Genomic DNA, 16,945 nt, shown 5'->3' with positions numbered 1-16,945 from the left:
TTTGGGAATCGATTTCCTCAGGTTAAATCTAACAACTTTATTTTTCTTTCCTTCTTTCTTTCTTTTCCTTCATTATTATTATTATTATTATTATTATTATTATTATTATTTGCAGCATTGAGGATTGAACCCAGGGTCATTCTACCACTAAGCTATATACTCACCCCTTTTTGAGACATGGTATCCCTAAGTTGCTCATGATAGCCGTAAACTTCAGATCCATCATCTGCCTTAACCTCCTGAGCCACTGGGATTACAGGTATGCACTACTGGATCTGACTAACCTAAGAATTTTCTAACAGAGCTGTCCAAAAGATAAAGCATGGCTCTGGGAAGACAGGTGTCCTTGGCTCCTGGCATTAAGGTCCCTGGCAAGCTCTGTGTTGAATTGCAAAACTGGGAGGACAGTTTTGATGACATGGTGAGGAAAGTGGACAGGTTTTGCTGCATAAGACTCCAGAAAGAACAGACTACTTCTCACTCCTTGTTGGGATGAGAAGAGCTGAGCAAGGATAGCTGTAGGGGCTGAGAGTGACACCATACAAACTGGACCTGGAAATCAGCAGAGAAGTTGAATAGGTGAAATCAAATACTAGAAAACACTTTGTAAACAGGTTATAAGTTAGAGGGGGCAACCACAGGCTCCTAGGGCTGTGGTATGCAGGAGAGACCGAGGAAGGAGGAAGGAGAAGCTAGGGAAGCTGTACAGCTGTGATAACCCTAGGCACTCCAGGGAAAGGTTAGGCTTTGGGACCTGCTGCATGAGGACAGCTCAGATTGTGGTTGAAGGCCAAGGGGTACACAGAGATGGGGAAAGTTAAGCTAATTGTCTGGAATTATGGTTTTCCCAAAGCCTGGCCCTTTGGGGCCTCTGCTCTCCCCAGTACCATCCCCTAGCTGAACATCTGTGAAGTCACACAATTAGCCAGATAGTAGAAAAAATACCTTTTTATATTAATTATTAGGAATAATCCATTCATTTAATGCAGGATATGTATAGGGGAAGGTTAGGTGCTGTCATGTGAATGAGGGGAAACGTGCAAAAGGAACTGTGGTAAGGAGGGGGATGGTCCCCCACTTTCCACAAACTACAAACAGCAACATGAACATAGAGAATCACGAATAAGAGGGTCCTCCCTCATGTCTCCCCCATTCTGTTCTTCCATGTGTTCCAATGTGGTCCCTAGAGGTGCCAGGGCATCTGGAAGTTCTGGGCAGGAAGTGGGGTGCAGTGTGTGGCCTCAAAATTGTGCAGATGCTTCCGAGCCTGAGGAAAGGGGGTGGGGCAAGTGGGCACAAAGCACCATAGGCAGCAGAAGCCATTGGACACCCTCCTCACTTCCCATCCTCCACCCTCCAAATTCACCACTCTATGAAAGCTGCCACTTCTATTGCTTACAAGGGATCCCCTGTACCCAAACTCTATATGTGACCCCTTCCATTCAGTCCCCTTCCACTGCTTCTCACTGAGCTCACCAAAAACAGAGCCAGCTGCCGCCGTCCATCTGCACTCATGTCCTCCCCTGCAGAGAAGAGGCACTTAAACCTGGCCAGGTGCTTAGGTATTCAGCCCCTTCTTGGACTCTCCTCACTTGCCCTCCTTACCCACACTCCAGGGGAAGTCAGGCCCATGTTCTGCCTGGTAGGAACGGAGGACAGACAGACACCAGTCCTCTTCCACCTCCCATCGGCTATAAATAGAGGCTTTTCAGGGAGAGAAATGAAAACCTATAAGCAACCTGGCCTTGTTAGGCCCCTGCCACAAGCCTTATCAGGTACCTCTCACCTTCTTCCAGCTGTGAGGAGGCCTCCAGCCACTGCCTCACCACACGAAGACCTTCCTCTGCCATCACACGAGGATACCTACAGAAAAGCACCAAGAAAGGAGGTTAGGACTGATTTCACTTCACTCTTCACCCCAAAACTTCCCTCCCTCCCCATGCTAGTGTCTATCCCCATCTACCAGCTCTCACCGAAACTGTAGGAGCTTCAGAAGGAGGTCATTGCCTCGGTTGGACATGATGTCTTCAGGAACCCTGAGGATGAGAAGAATTACTCTGGAGGGGCTGGAGGTTGGGAAGGAAGGATCTGAAAAGCTGTGTTTCTGGTAGGCAGAGGTGGCAGGGGCAACTTCTAGCCATCTCTGAGATCTGGGGAGGGCAGAGGCTCCAAAGCACTCACGTCGTGGTGATGATCTCATCCTTGGTTCTCCGGATCAATAGCACGGGGCCCTGGTACCTTCAGGACAGAGCAGCAGGGAAGGAAAGCTCAGATGGAGAAAAGTAACAACTTGTCTACTCCCATCCTAAGCTAGCCTTCACCCAGGAGTGAGGTCAGAATATTTAAAATGGGCATGGCAGTCAGGACATGGTGGTACATGCCTATAATCCAAGTGTCTGCAGAGGCTGAAGCAAGAGGATCACAAGTTTGAGGCCAGCCTTAGCAATTTAGTGAGGCCCTCGGCAAGTTAGTGAGACCCTGTCTCAAAAATAAAAACGAAGGAAGTGAGGCTGTAGCTCAGTGGCAGAGCACTTGCCTAGCATGTGTGAGGCACTGGGTTTGATCCTTAGTACCACATAAAAATAAACAAACAAAGGCATTCCGTCCATCTACAACTACAAAAACTAAAAAAAATATATATATATAAAAAGGATGAGATGTAGCTCAGTGGTAGAGTGCCCTGGGTTCCATTCCTGTTATTAAAGAAAGAAGAAAGAGAGAAAGAAAGGCAGGCAGGCATTGCTTAGTTTGATCTTGAGGGGGGGAGCCCTGCTCTGCCAGGCCCTAATCCATTGACTGCCAGATCATGAGGAAGTTCAGGATCTCAGGGGATTTGAGGTGTGACTGGGTGTGACAGGTAACTCATGGGGCAGTGCTATTTGCCAGCTTTTCATTTAGGGCTATTTTCAGTATATTAATGCCCAGCAGTGCTGTGGCATGGGTTGGTGGGTAATGGGGGTGAGTGAGATGCTGGACACTTGCCTGCCCTCACCTGCACAGTTGTTCTGCATTGTTTAGATTGAGATGCTGCCTCACAGTCCTGGTCACCAGGCCCCCTAGAGTGGGATAAAGGTGAAGGGATAGCAGTGACAAAGACCTTGCCCAACACAAAGGTCCCCACTGTTCACAGGAAAAAACTGAGCAGAAATAAGAGGTCTGAGCCTTCCTAATTCTTCCCACGCACACAAATGAAAACCATTTCCAGTTAGAATAGCTCCTAATTCCAGCCCACCCCTTCCCTGGAAGGACAGTCCTGGGAGCTGTACTCACTCCAGCTGTCTGGCATGACCTTCAAAGCCAAGGGTACCAGGTCATCAAAGGAGGCATCCAGGATCACAGCACTTACATCTGGGTAGGACATGGCTGCCCATGTGGCTAGTAGCAGAACAAGAAAGAAGGCAAGGACTGAGAGATGCTCTTGCCTACCATACACACCCTCATCCCATGGGCCAACCCCACCCTAGCCAGGATGTTATCCCCTGGTCTCTCCTTAAACCCCACTTCACTTGGCCAGGGCACAATCTGGAGAAGAAGATATCCCAGTGCATGGAAAGACAGTAGGCAGAACATACTCTTTCCCTGAACTGCCCACCAAGGACCCTTGGCTACTTCAAGGAAGGAAGGAAAGGTGAAGTTTATACAACTAGATATCTACTCCTGGGCCCACCTAGAGATTTTTAACTCCTCCCTCTTCTTCCTTGAGCCTCTACCCCCATCCAGAGCCATTAGTGTATTTCTCCACCTCTCCTAGGTGGGGGGCATGAATGTGTCTACAGTGGCGTGTGGAAAGAAAACTGGTACCAGTGAAGCCACCAATGGACCAGGCGTAGATGATAATGTCCTGGGGCTGGAAACCCAGGCGGTGGATGGCAAACTGGACCACCACATCCATGGCGTTGGCTTCATTCTGAGGAAAAGGCACCCCCTGCAGGAGGAAGGGCAAAGGCAGGAGGGGGTCACACCAAAGGCCAGCTCACCTGCCACCTGCATCCTCCTAATATGGACCCTTCCTACAGCCACCCTGCAACAGAGAAGATGTGGAAGAAAAAGGTGGTGGGAGAGGACAATGTTTGAGATCCACTGCCTTTCAGCCAGCCCCCAACTGTGTGTGTGTGTGCGGGGGGGGGGGGGGGCAGCTCCCATGCTGCCTTCACATTTACAGCCTCCCAGCCCTCAACACCTAGCCTCAGTGAATGGAAGGCCCCCACAGAAATTGCACCCCATTTCCTCCCCTCCAGTAGCTCACCAGAAATAATTCTGGAAAAGAAAGGGATTGCAAAGAGGGTCTCACCGTGCTTCCAGCAAAGCCAGGATGATTCCAGCCCAGGACTGAATATCCAGCTGTAACACAAGGGGAGGAGGGACTGAAACCTCATGGTCCATGCCCCTCTCTGTCCCTGAGGAAAAGACAGCAGAAGTACCCTCCAAACTCAGAGGCAAATTGCTCCATGCCTTCCCAGGATAAGGAGATGATGCCAAAGACTCTGAGGCAGCAGAAGGGAAAGATGTATGACTGTGTGGTGGAACAGAATGAAGAGCATAATAAAGGTAGGGGATACGGAAAAGGGGAACAATATATGATTCACAAAGCAAATGGGGAGTGGACTTTTCCCCAAAAGTGAGAGACTGAGACCTCACTCTGAGAAAGTAAAGGTTAGTTCTGGGAAGATCAGAGCAGTGTGAGCGGTAGGTATATTCCAGTCCAAAGAGCAGAAATAAGAGGGCTAAGCCATGGCCTACCTTCCAGGGGCGTGGAGACACAGCCCACCTCATAGAACCCGGCGTTCCCCTCACAGCAGATCACCTAGGAAAGAGACAGAAAGGCAGGGCTCAGAGACCCACTGGAAATTCCCACATGAACAGGGAGGGCAGCCTGAGAAGAGCTGTGTAGGGAAGAGGAAAGGGAAGTTCCTATTCTTTTTTGAGGTGAATAAAAACTTATTCCACAAAGTCCATAAGATGAGAGGCAAAGTGACTACAAATGCTTGGCAAACTGGACACTCAGAGGAAGATGACTCAAGTTGGATCGCTCCACCACTCAGTACAATGTCCACTTTCCCTTGGGAGGCCACCAGGTAGGTTGCTCTTAGGAGAGGATGGGATTATGGATCACGCAAGCACACTGGAAACTGAACCCAAAGCCTCACAAATGCTCTATCACTGAGCTACACTCCCAGAGCCTGAATTTTCTTTCCTTCATAGCTTTTGGTCTGTTTTGTGCCTGTCCCTGTTTTGTGGCATGCCTACTGCTTTCCTTCTCCTTCTCCTTCATTGGGCTTTAATCTTTTAGTTAGATAAACTCTAGTTCCATGGTGTCCCAAGTTGAAGCCCAGAGATGGTGGGACCTGCATGAACTCCCATAGCAGGCAGAGTTAACCCTAGAACCCAGCTCCTAGATTCCTGGGTCAGTGCTCTTTCCAGAGCTCCTTCATGGAAGCAGGAGACTTTGGAGCCAGGCTGCCTTAATTCACATACAATGCTACCACTTACTAACTGTATGAGCTAGGAAAGTTATTCTGTGCCTCAGTTTCATCATCTATAAAAATGGGCTAACGTGAAAAGTACCTATCTCACAGGATTGTTAAGAAGATTACAATATATGTCTTACATGGAATAAATGTTCTTGGTGGTGACAACTATGATTATTATTTTTTGAACTTGTATTTCTCTGTCTTAGAGTTTTTCTATAGAGGGCTTTAGGGTACAGCTTGGATTATTCCCCACTCTGATGCCACAGGGAAAGTCTGTATGACTGGGGTCCCCTGAGCCTCTACTGCCCTCCCCACACACCACCTTTGGTCCCTGTGGTCTCTCACCAGCTTCTGTCCCTGGGGCTCAGCTGTCCCCCGCCGATCCACAAACATGGTGTCAATCTCATTGCCATCACAGGCCAGCAGCTTTGCCCGGCGGCCATTACACTAGGGAGATGTAATGGCCAGGTTGTGAGGAGCAAGAGGCTACATCTCTGGGGAAGAGAAGGGCCAGCAGGGGGCAAGACAGGGGGCCTCACCTCTTCCACCAACCGGGCCTGGCCCTGGAGCAGCACAGGCATGAGGGCCTTCTGGAGCAGGTATACAGAGCCTGGATATAGCATCCGGCGCCCCAAAGTGTGTGCCACCAGGTAGCTGTAGGAAACATGGATTAATGAACCCCAAATCCCCAGTGGGGCCTGGATATTGACTCAGCTCTAGCATTGTCAGAATGGTGAGCCTGCTTCACCACTGACCTTCACAGCTTCACAGTCCTCTTTCAGAACTTAATGAAATAATATATGTGCTAGGTTGGTGTTTTTGAAACTTTTTTTTTAACTGTAAGAATTGTAAATATGTACATTTTCTACTGTGGCCCACTATATACATGTATACACAGATGCTCCTCAACTTATAAGGTGGTTACAGCCCAACAAAATCATTGTAAATTGAAAATATCACTGTTAAAAACACATTTAAGGGCTGGGGATGTGGCTCAAGCGGTAACGCGCTCGCCTGGCATGTGTGGGGCGCTGGGTTCGATCCTCAGCACAACATAAAAATAAAGATGTTGTGCCACTGAAAACTAAAAAATAAATATTAAAAAAATTCTCTCTCTCTTTAAGAAAAAAAAGATTGACTAGTGGGTCAAAATCCATAGTTTGAAAGACATCAAACTAGACCACAAACTCCATCAGGGCAGGGACCTGACTATTTTGTATGATGCAATATGCCCAGTACTTGCCACATAGGAGGTACCTAAAGCACTGTAGAGTAGGGGCTTAATAAATAATTACTGAACAAACTTTCTAATCTAGACAGATAAGATATGGTAGGTGCTATTCCTGAAAAAGATGATTGACAATTTCCAGTTAACCTTGAAGTTGGACAGCCCCAGAATGTCTCACAAACTCTCTAGCATCCCCTTCAAAACCTCAAATCTGAGGGGTTGGGGATAAGGCTCAGTGGTAAAGCGCTTTCCTGGCATGCGTGAGGCCTCTCAAGTACCTCAAAAACAAGTCCTCAAATCTGGCTTGCCCATCTACTGATCAGCACACTGTCAACAATCAACCCCTTAGTCCAACCCCTTCCTTAGTATTCTAGAAAATGCCCCATCTCCCCACAAAAGAAAATGCCCAGCATCTGCTTTGCTGTAAGATATGAGTGGTTGCTGTTGTTATTCTGTCATCAATAAACTAAGATTTACTTGGCACAGGCACCCAGGCAAGGTATGAGTCCTTCAGAAATGTTACCCTACTTATTTTCCCCAACAACTCTATAAGGCAGGCTACTCACAGATGCAGAAACTGAGGCACAGTGGGGCCAAGGGCCAGGGTGGAAGAACCAAGGAGCGAAGCAGCCAGGATGGTTACACAGAAGTGCACTAGAGCCTGCTCCAGCTACAGATGATGTGTTTCCTTTCCACCCCCAACCCCACTGTTCCTTCTCAGTCACACTGAAAGAGCTTTTGTGTCAGACACAGCTGTGTTAATATCCCAGTTCTTCACCTGTGAGATTTTGGTTCTCTCTGAGTATTTTCTTCACATATAATGTGAATAAAAACTTCTTCACCACAAATGATACACACAAGCACTTGGCCCTAGGCCCAATCAATAAATGACAGCTATTTTATGATGGAGTACCAGTCCTAGGATCCTTACCCCATGTCCTCTCCACCCTGCTGGCCTCCCTCCCACATCATGTCCCACCTGGTGATCTGACAAGGCAGCTTCTTAACACGATTGAGGAGGGTGTCTGCTGTTCCCCTGTGTAGGGGCTCTGGGCGAAGTAGGGCCACACCCCGGCGGGAAGGGCCCCCTCGAGACTCCTTCCTGAGAAAGAGAAAGAAGTAAGGGAAGATAGGGTCAAGAAAAGAAAGCTGGATATCTGAGGTCCAGAGAAAGGTGGGGGTCTAGGAATGAGAAGGTGGCACTAGAAGACAGGCCCTGGGACCTGAGAGGGGATGGAGGGCAGGGACAAGCAGTACAGGGATTATCTGAGACAGTTCCAAGGAAGGGATAGAGTAAAAGGACTGGGGTCTCACCGACTACTGGGTTCTTCCCAGTGGAAGTCAATTGGCCAGCTCCTGAAGTCAAAGTTGTAGTTGGCAAGCTGCCTCTGTGGTGAGCAGGGTATGAAAGAGTTGGAGAGGAAAAGGGGGATTCAGAACTGAGGGTGGGTGGTCCCCATCCACCCTCAACATCCTTGTCATCCACAGGCCTGGCCTCCACACGTCACAGGAGACCAAGTAGAGGTCAGCACCCTCCAAGTTCTCAGATGGAAACTCTACTATGACTAGAACAATTGGGAAAGACAGGTGTCTTATTTGAGCATCAGTGCTGACCCATCTTCCCTCTTCCAGACAAGGAAACTAACTTTTCTTTTTAAAGAATCTAAGACTGACCCACCCCTAGCAGGTGCTTCAGATATAGAGTGGGGGCCCATTGGCTGGTCACATTCCCTTCTCTACCTGAATGCCTTAAATGGTGCCATCTTGGTGGCTCAGAAATCCCCCAGCAGATCAAACTGATGGTCTCATGGCTGAGTGTCAGGAGGGAAGTCACCACAGTGGGCTCTATTCTGGAAAAAAAGCTCTGACTATTCCATTCACACAGCCAGCTCTCTCTCTTCGACTCCTGCAGCCAGGGGCCAGTTCTGCCACACAGACCATCTGTGCCTCTGGTCACCCTGCTGTGTTAGCCCACATGCTTTCTGCGGGCAATGGGAGCTGCATCTTCATGCTGTACTGTATTCCTCCCCCACCCCCAGAGCTCTGGCTCTCTATTTTGAGGAGGTTTTTTTTTCTTCCTGTCAGATAAATTTTTGATATTTTCAAAAATAACTTGACTAAGAGAGAGCAATATAAAAATTGTACAAAAATATAAATGACAAAACAAAACAAAATGAAGAAAAGCCAATTTCAGCCACACTTTGTTCAGATCTGCTCTCAAATCTATACTCAGCCACTTCCTTGCTCTGTGACTCTGCACAGGTCACTTAACCTCTCTTTTTGCCTATGTTTCTTCAGATGTACAAATGAGGATAATTATGCTACCTCACACAACTGTTATGAGAATTAGAAAGGACATATGCATTATGCAAAATGTCTCAGAACAGTGGCAAGGTACAGAGCATTATTACACAGCTCCATAAATGGTGGTATGGAGTAATCATCAAGGCAATGATGGTAATCATAGCTCTCTGATCCCAGAAACAGGAAGGAGCTTCATGGGGCCCCATAGCCCCTTCTCAAAGATAATCACACTCCAGCACTGGCAAACCTGGCAGAACTTCAAGGACACTGTGCCCTGGCTTTTCTGCCTCCTGGAGCCACGCTGTGCTCTCGGGCATAGGAGTAGCTATGCCTGTCCATCTTGTCCCATCCCCAAACAAAGCTAGCATGGTGTTCAATGCATACAACAAAAACAAATATTTATAGAACTGAGTTGCTGTGATAGAAAACTCTCCCAAGAAATATTATGAAGGGCTGGGGATGTAGCTCAGTAGTACAAGGGCTTGCCTAACATCTCTGAGATGCTGAATTTAATCCCCAGTACTGCAAAAAAAAAAAAAAAAAAAAAAAAAAAGAAGAAGAAAGAAATATTATGAATGTTTCTACCTTTAGACAATTCTTGTGGATTGAAAGTGGAGAGGAAGAGGTTGTTCTAACAGAATATTCATAAGAAGTGATAGCGAGGACAGTTCATTTATGGAGTAGGGAAAGGACACAGCAATATTTGCAGGCAAAGACCCAGTGTGGTGGGTGGCAAAGCATACCACCTCCTCCTGGCAGAAGCTGGTGCCTGGAGCTCTGGGGGCAGCTGAGGAAGCTGCTAGCAGGGTATGTTGTTTGACACCTTTCCTAGAACTTCTCACCTTATTTTCTGCAGACTGGTTCCGATGTGTTGCTTCTAAGATGGTGATGAACTGCCGGTATTGGGGGTTGGTCCAGCGGCCAATGCCTGGCAGAGAGAGGACAGGAAGTAGTTTATTGGGAAAACAAGGAAGGAAGATGTCTTGGTCTTAGGGAGAGATGGGTAAGAAGGCCCTGGAAGGAAAGGTAAGAGAAAAAGGAACTGAGAGCCTACAATGTCGGGAAACAGACCTTCCTCCTTCTTCCACATCCAGCAAAAGGCTAAAGAATTCTTTAATTCCTTAGCTTCTTCAGTTTGTCTATTTTTTTCTTTCGGTGCTGGAGATTCATTTTGTTTCTTTATAGACTAGCAAGCTTCCATCTTTCAGAATGTTCATTCTCCTTGGTCTTAAAACACTGTCACCCAACCTTACTCTTCCCTTTTGCTAACATCAGGATTCCTGACTTTTCCCTTCCAGACTTCTCCAGTGCTTGCTTTCTGTATGTTCTAACCCTTGCCATCTAGCTTCACACTCTCTTGCCCTTGTCCATAATTATCTCATCACTGAATCTATGTACCCTTCCTCTGTCCTTATTCTCTTCAATTGCTCCACTCAGCATTCTTCCTGTCCCTCCAGATTCCTTCTTCCATTGCTTCCTGGGCTTGCCCTAGCTTCCTTAGGATTCCCACACTGCCTCTCTCCTGCCTCTTTTCTCCTTCCCATTGGGAAGGGCAGCAATTCTCAGTGCGGACTCCTCTCCCCCTTCAGGATCACATCCACTCTCCCTTACTGCTGAGAAATATCAAATCCCAACTTTTCTCCTTACTGCTCACTGACCTGGCAGGTGTTGTATGCCAGGGACTGTTCTACCCAGGGGAGACAGGCAGGAAATGAGATGCATAGCTCCCTGCCTCAAAGAGCTGGCATTCTGATAGGGGTGAGGTGGAACCAGGAAAAGTCAATAAACTTTTAAAAAAATTGTCAGAGTGGTCTAAGTGCTACAACAACAATAAAACCAGAATGAACTAGAACTTTTTCAAGGGTAATGCCCCTGAACAATATGACAATGAGAAAAGAAGCAAGATACAGAATGATTTGTATGGAGCAATGCCACCTATGCCAAAAATGTAAAATGCACAAAATCACACTGTATTGTTTATAGATTCTTACCATATTTCATAGATTCTAAGAAGAATTGTTTTAATATTTGAAAACTCTAAAATTAATATACATTTTTCAATGAATGTTAGCTTAGATTTGATAAAAGAAGGTATATTATTCATAAAAGTACAAAAATATGGACCAGATCATAGTCCACCAGACGAACTATGATTATTTCTGGGCAAAGAGGAAGTGGGGCTGGGAGGATTCCAATGGCAAATACAAGTCCACTGTAATGCTTTGATATTTTATTGACAAAAGTAACAGACCAGGGTTGAGATTCTGGCTCAGTGGTAGAGCACTTGCCTAGCACATGTGAGGCGATGGGTTCGCTCCTCAGCAACACATAAAAATGAATAAATAAAATAAAGATTAAAAAAAAAAAAGGTAATAAACCGGGTGTGGTGGTGCACGCCTGTAATCCCAGTGGTTTGGGAGGCTGGGGCAGGAAGTTCAAGAGTTCAAAGCCAACCTCAACACTAAGCAACTCAGTGAGACCCTGTCTCTAAATCAAATACAAAAAGGGCTGGGGATGTGTCTCAGTGGTTGAGTGCCCCTGAGCTTAATCCCTGGTACCCGCCTCCCCAAAAAAGGTAACCAAGGCAAATAGCAAAAAACACAAGCATTGTAATATTTAAAATATTTTGTTCTCTAGATTTTTGGGTTTTTTTCTAAATTAAAAATAAATAAAAAATTAAGATGAAACTTGAGTAGTATAAGCTACTTTTGAGACAAGTGGTCAGGAAAAGTCACTCAGAGGAGGGAGCCCAGCCAAACAGAGATCAGGGGTAAGAATGCCTCAGGCAGGGGGCCCTCACCTGAGTGACCCCAACTGTAACCATCCAGCCCCAACCCCACATCTCCACTCTGAAGCATCTCCCTCACCTGGTGGTCATTAATATGTACCCACCGAGTCTCAATGACTTGTTTTGCCTTTTTGTTTTGTTTTTACTAATAAGATGAAACATATGTACATAAAACACACATTCAGATTAAAAAATGCAAAGCAAGTGAGGTGTGGTAGCACACACCTATAATCTCAGCTACTCAAGAGACTGAGGCCAGCTGGGTAACTTAAAAAGATGCTATCTCAAAATAAAAAATAAAAAGGGCTGGAGATGTAGCTCAGTGGTCTAACACTCCTGGGTATCCCCCACAAAAAAAAAAAAAAAAAAAAAAAAAAAGACCCTACAAAGTAAACATTGATGTGACTATCACCCAGTTCAAGAGAGCCACTTCCAGCCAGGAGTCTTCCCATCCTGTATTCCTCCACCCCAGGGAATCATTCACCTTACTTTCAAAATAAGCATGCCCTTGTTCTTTTGAGTGACTTGTCACATACATAAGTATTCCTTTTAAATTTTATATAAGTGAAAACATACTACATACATCAAATCATGGTGCACTTCTTCCACTTCATATGTTTGTAAGATTCATCTGCAGTAAGTGTAGATATAGTTTGTTCATTTGCATTGCTGAGTAGTGTTCTATGGTTATACCATAAAGTATTATTTATCCATCCTATATGTCATGACTATTGGAGGTGTTTCCAATAGGATTATTATAAATGATGCATGCTATATTCTTATTTATACTTGTGCAGGAATTTCTCTAGCTCCTTAGAGAAAAGAGTGTGCTTTAGACCATCCATGGTTATTCCCCCTCAGGACCCAGCACCAAACTGTATTCGCAAAAATAACTTAATATTTACCCAGTGATGGATAAATCCAAACTAGGCTTCCTCTCCACATACCTCGGAGGCAGGCCACGCCTGCCAGTAGCAGCAGCAATGTCCCAGCATAGTGAGAAAATGGCACCACTTTGGACAAACTCAAGTAACCTGGGAGGGGAGAGGGATGATATGAGAAGCTCTCCACAGTACTCCTTAGCTCTTCTTTCCCACTAGCCCCCAATCTCCCCCAACACCTCTCTTTGGAACAGCCACACCCTGAGAGGAAGAATATATGCCTGATGGAAGAGGGAAGCCAAGCCATCCTCACAGGTTCTCTTTCCTCTTTAGGGGGGTGGTTCACCTGCCAACAACCTGCCCATTTCCTGCCCCACCACCTTTGAAACCACACTGACCTTTCCTGTACAAGTAGAAGAAGGCGAAGGGAGAGGAGTAATAAGAGATGGACCAGAAGACTGAAGCCTGCAGCAGAGAGATAGGGACAGGCAATCAATATACTCACATGCACACATGCATACTGGTCTACCATTTCCAGGCCTGGACTCTGAGCAAGGTAGATAACCTGAGGAATATCATATCAAGTATCTATTCTGTGGATGACATCATGCACACAGAAAGTGCTTAATATTTGTTGAAAGGTAGGGCATCATAGCATAATGCAGACTGGGAAAACTAGGTGCAGATTCTATTTTATTCCTCTAATCATTCCCAGACAAAATCTCATCACATTTAAAGACCAGTCTCTAACTACTCCAGTTAATCAAGTCTTTTCAATTGGCCCTGCTCAGGACAGTCCCTGGCCTGGTCCCCAGGGACCAGAGATGCGCAAACGTCACCATAGGAACCCTGCCAGAGAGAACAGCTGTCTCTGCAGCCAAAGAGGTTAGTTGCCAGGGAGGACAGGTCACAGGGGACTGCAGGACTTAGCACCTGCAGATGGTCCCAAGAGTAAACATGTTTTCCTCAGGGTTTAGGCTGCCCCAGAGAAAGTTTTGCTTCATACAAAGGGGAGTGCCAACTGTACACGCTTGAGAGTGTGTCTGTGTGTGTGTGTTGGAAAGGTCTGCAGCAAAGCTCAGAGCACCCTCAACCCCCAGGGGCACTGCTTTCTCCCAGGCCTGGGGAAGAGTAAGTTCAAGAGGGCAGCTGGGTCTGAAAAGATGCAGTGAATAGCAGATGCTGGGGTAGACATACCAGTGCCAGGATGCTGTCCGCATGTTTCTCCAGGGCACGGGGCTGATAGTATGTATCCTGCCAAAATAGATGGCCCCATTAAGGACCCTGACCATTAAAAAGTCTTACCTCTTCCCTTTCAAAAGCCCTAATATGCATCCTTTGGTTCTACCCTGCTTGGCTATCTCTCTTGAGACACTCCTAGCCTCTACAAAAGACTTTCTCCCCACCCCCACCCTGAACATGATTTCCCATCCTTGACCATGAGAACAAGCTCAGGGTGCTGGACTTATAAGCAAAAGTGAAAGCAGTATTGGGCAACTTTTGCTTCTTTTTCACAACCCAGTTGCAAATGGGTTGAGCATGTCCCTACAGGGAGCAGGGTTAGTGAGAAGAAAGGAAAGACACCATGACAATTCTAAGAGGGAAAGAAGAGCAACAGAAATAAGAGTAGGTTCATTAAGAAAGAATGTGGGGCTGGGGATGTGGCTCAGTGGTAGAGCACTCGCCCAGCATGTGCGAGACCCTGGGTTCGATCTTCTGTACCACATAAAAATAAATAAAATAATGGTATTACAACTACAACTAAAAAATAAAATATTTAAAAAAAGAAAAGAAAAGAAAAGAAAGAATGTGGCTAGGAGTGGGCAGTTTGTAGAGGTTAGTAAACATAACTTGAGACTAACAATAAAAGGAAGAGAATAGGGGAATAGCCTATCACTACCCGCAGATTTTGTAAATGCAATGACCCTGGGGTCTCCAGGCTAGGTTTGGAGGGTGTGTGTGTGTGGGGGGGGGGAGAACGGCAGATACATGATAGGCAGATACATGATGCGCAGAAGTCATTTTGAAACTCAATGCCAGGTTAAAGGGAAAAATAAACAAAGCCCGGAGAGGCACCAAAGGAAACCGAAGAAGAAATTGGGAGTATGACGGCAAAATCCACCGGATCCCCAATCGCACAGGGTCTCTTGCAGGACTTGAGACCCAAGTGGGGCCGGCATGAACCATAACAGATGGGGTGGGGGGGATGCGGGGAGGAAAAAGCAAAGACTGGTAGTGGAATGAGAAAGCAGTGCTCAAACAACGATGAAGAGAGAAGGCGGGTAGTCCATAGGCGTGACTTGAACCCTGGAAACACAAACAGCGCAGACTTTTTGGACAACCGGCTTGACAAGCAGACTCCCCTTATTTCCAATAGTGGGCACTTCTGGGGAGCAAAGGCCGTAAAAGGTTTGGGCTGTACCATGTTTTTGACCAGGGAGGAACTCGACTCACCCAGGAGCTGGTAGGGGGATTAGTGACTGAAGTTGGAGTCTCGGGGACGCTGGATGGGGCCCTTTCTGAGTCCCTCTCCCGGTAGATTTTGTAGAGCCGGGGGCCGAGAACGCAGCTCAGTAGCTTCGCCATGGCCCCGGCTCGGGCCGCTGCTCTTCCAGCAGCAGGTCCCCCTACTGGCCCCGCCCTCCCCTGCCTCTGAGGTGTTGCGTGCCTTTGACGTCAACACGTACCGGCTCCGCCTCGTGCCGAGTGGGGACTTTCTCAGCGCTTACTGGGAAGGGTTTCGCGCTGTTGGACCTACGGGTACAGCAATGGTCAGAAATTAATAGGAAGCGTTTGCAACGGGGAAATTTAGAAAATTGTCCGGAATTGTTAAATCATTCTTTCTATTTTCTAATATGAACAGACTCTAGAGTGATAGCAGAAACCCTGGTTAAGATTAGGAGCACTTGCCGGCGCTGTGGCACACACCTGTAATCCCAACAAGTTAGGACTCCGAGGCAGGATCGCAAGTTCAAGATTAACCTCAGGAATTTAGGGAGGCCTTAGTAATTTGGCGAGACCCAGTATCAAAATAAGTAAATAAATAAAAGGAGCTGGGGATGTAGTTCAGTGGTAAAGTGCTCCTGGGTTCAGTCCCCAGTGCCAGTAACTAACTAAACACAAGATTAGGAGCACTTGACAACAGCTATAAAAAAGATAAGGTGTCTAGTAGTATACGGAATAAAAGAAATGCTAGATTTTTATGAGAAAAAAATATAAAAAAGTTATTGAAGTCTGGATTGTAGCTCAGTGGTGAAGCACTTGCCTAGCATGTATGAGGCATTGGGTTAAAATCTCAGCACCACATATAAATAAATAAAATAAAGGTCCATTTACAACTAAAAAAAATATTTAAAAACAAAGTTATTGAACTAGGTAAACAAAGGCTTAAGTAAATGAAGAGCCATACGAGGATCATAGGAAAACAACATTGTTAAAGTATGTGTAATACTTGTTTTTTTTCTTTCTTTTTTTTATAATGAATGAATTATCACTCTCAAGCATGGAGGAATTGCACAACAAACCATCATGTTCAGGGAAAGAAAGAAAACCACATAAGAATACATAGAATATGATAGCATTCTATGAAAGTCAAAATCACATAAAATTTAATAATAAAACAAGTGAAAGACAAAGACCAAATTTAAAATAGCATACAGTATAAGGTAACTTTGACTGAAATGGTAATGTTCTCTTTCTTAACATATATACAGATTTGTTTTATTTTCATTGTATCTTACACCTACATAATATATATACTCTAGTTTTTTACTGAAGTAAACACATATACAAAAAAAAGGGATGGATGTGAATAAATCTATATATTCAGCACCCAAATCAAGAACAAATCATTATGGCACCCAGAAGAACCTCTGGATTCCTGCCAATTGCTATCTGCCCCCCCCAAGATATTCCACTCTCTGAATTTCTCACAACACATTAGTTTTCCATTTTTTTTACTGTATATAAATAAAAATCACACAATACATATTCTTTGTGTCTGACTTCTTTTACTCTGATGACACTTGTGAGATTCAACTTCATAGCAGGGCTGTGTTTGTTCTCTTTACTATCCAGTGTTCCATCCTGTAAATATACCACAGTTTGCCAGCAGCAGTGCCCCATACCTGTAATCCCAGCAACTTGGGAGGCTCAGGCAGGAGGATCGCAAGTTTGAGGCCAGCCTCAGCAACTTAGTAAGGCCCTAAGCAACTTAGTAAGACCCTGTCTCAAATTTTTAAAAAAATTTTAATAAAAGGATGGGGATATGACT

At 45.7% G+C, this 16,945-nt stretch overlaps 1 protein-coding gene across 1 annotated transcript; it reads right to left on the bottom strand.

Moving 5' to 3' along the window:
- Positions 1–932: 932 nt before the first annotated feature.
- On the bottom strand, positions 933–15,323 carry Abhd16a (abhydrolase domain containing 16A, phospholipase). Its single transcript, XM_026415393.2, has 20 exons — positions 15,127–15,323; positions 13,870–13,926; positions 13,071–13,137; positions 12,739–12,825; positions 9,846–9,931; positions 8,014–8,087; positions 7,679–7,801; positions 6,011–6,125; positions 5,817–5,918; positions 4,741–4,804; positions 4,292–4,341; positions 3,802–3,925; positions 3,271–3,375; positions 2,993–3,056; positions 2,182–2,238; positions 1,974–2,036; positions 1,787–1,863; positions 1,606–1,704; positions 1,477–1,523; positions 933–1,267 (listed from the first exon to the last, which is right to left on the bottom strand). Exons 1-20 carry the CDS (start codon positions 15,256–15,258, stop codon positions 1,184–1,186), a joined length of 1,677 nt encoding a protein of 558 aa, XP_026271178.1. The 5' UTR covers positions 15,259–15,323; the 3' UTR covers positions 933–1,183.
- Between the last annotated feature and the right edge of the window lie 1,622 nt (positions 15,324–16,945).

Source organism: Urocitellus parryii, chromosome 8 (genome assembly GCF_045843805.1).
Source record: "Urocitellus parryii isolate mUroPar1 chromosome 8, mUroPar1.hap1, whole genome shotgun sequence".
Lineage (NCBI taxonomy): Eukaryota > Metazoa > Chordata > Mammalia > Rodentia > Sciuridae > Urocitellus > Urocitellus parryii.
Note: the sequence above shows the minus strand (reverse complement) of the source record. Positions and strands in the feature narration are given on the sequence as shown.

Coding starts and splice junctions, on each gene's coding strand:
- Abhd16a (XM_026415393.2), bottom strand. CDS start 15,258: ATGGCGAAGCTACTGAGCTGCGTTCTCGGCCCCCGGCTCTACAAAATC. Junction 8,088..9,845: donor ACCAGTCTGCAGAAAATAAG/GTGAGAAGTTCT, acceptor TGCTCACCACAG/AGGCAGCTTGCCAACTACAA. Junction 1,864..1,973: donor CTGAAGCTCCTACAGTTTCG/GTGAGAGCTGGT, acceptor GCTTTTCTGTAG/GTATCCTCGTGTGATGGCAG.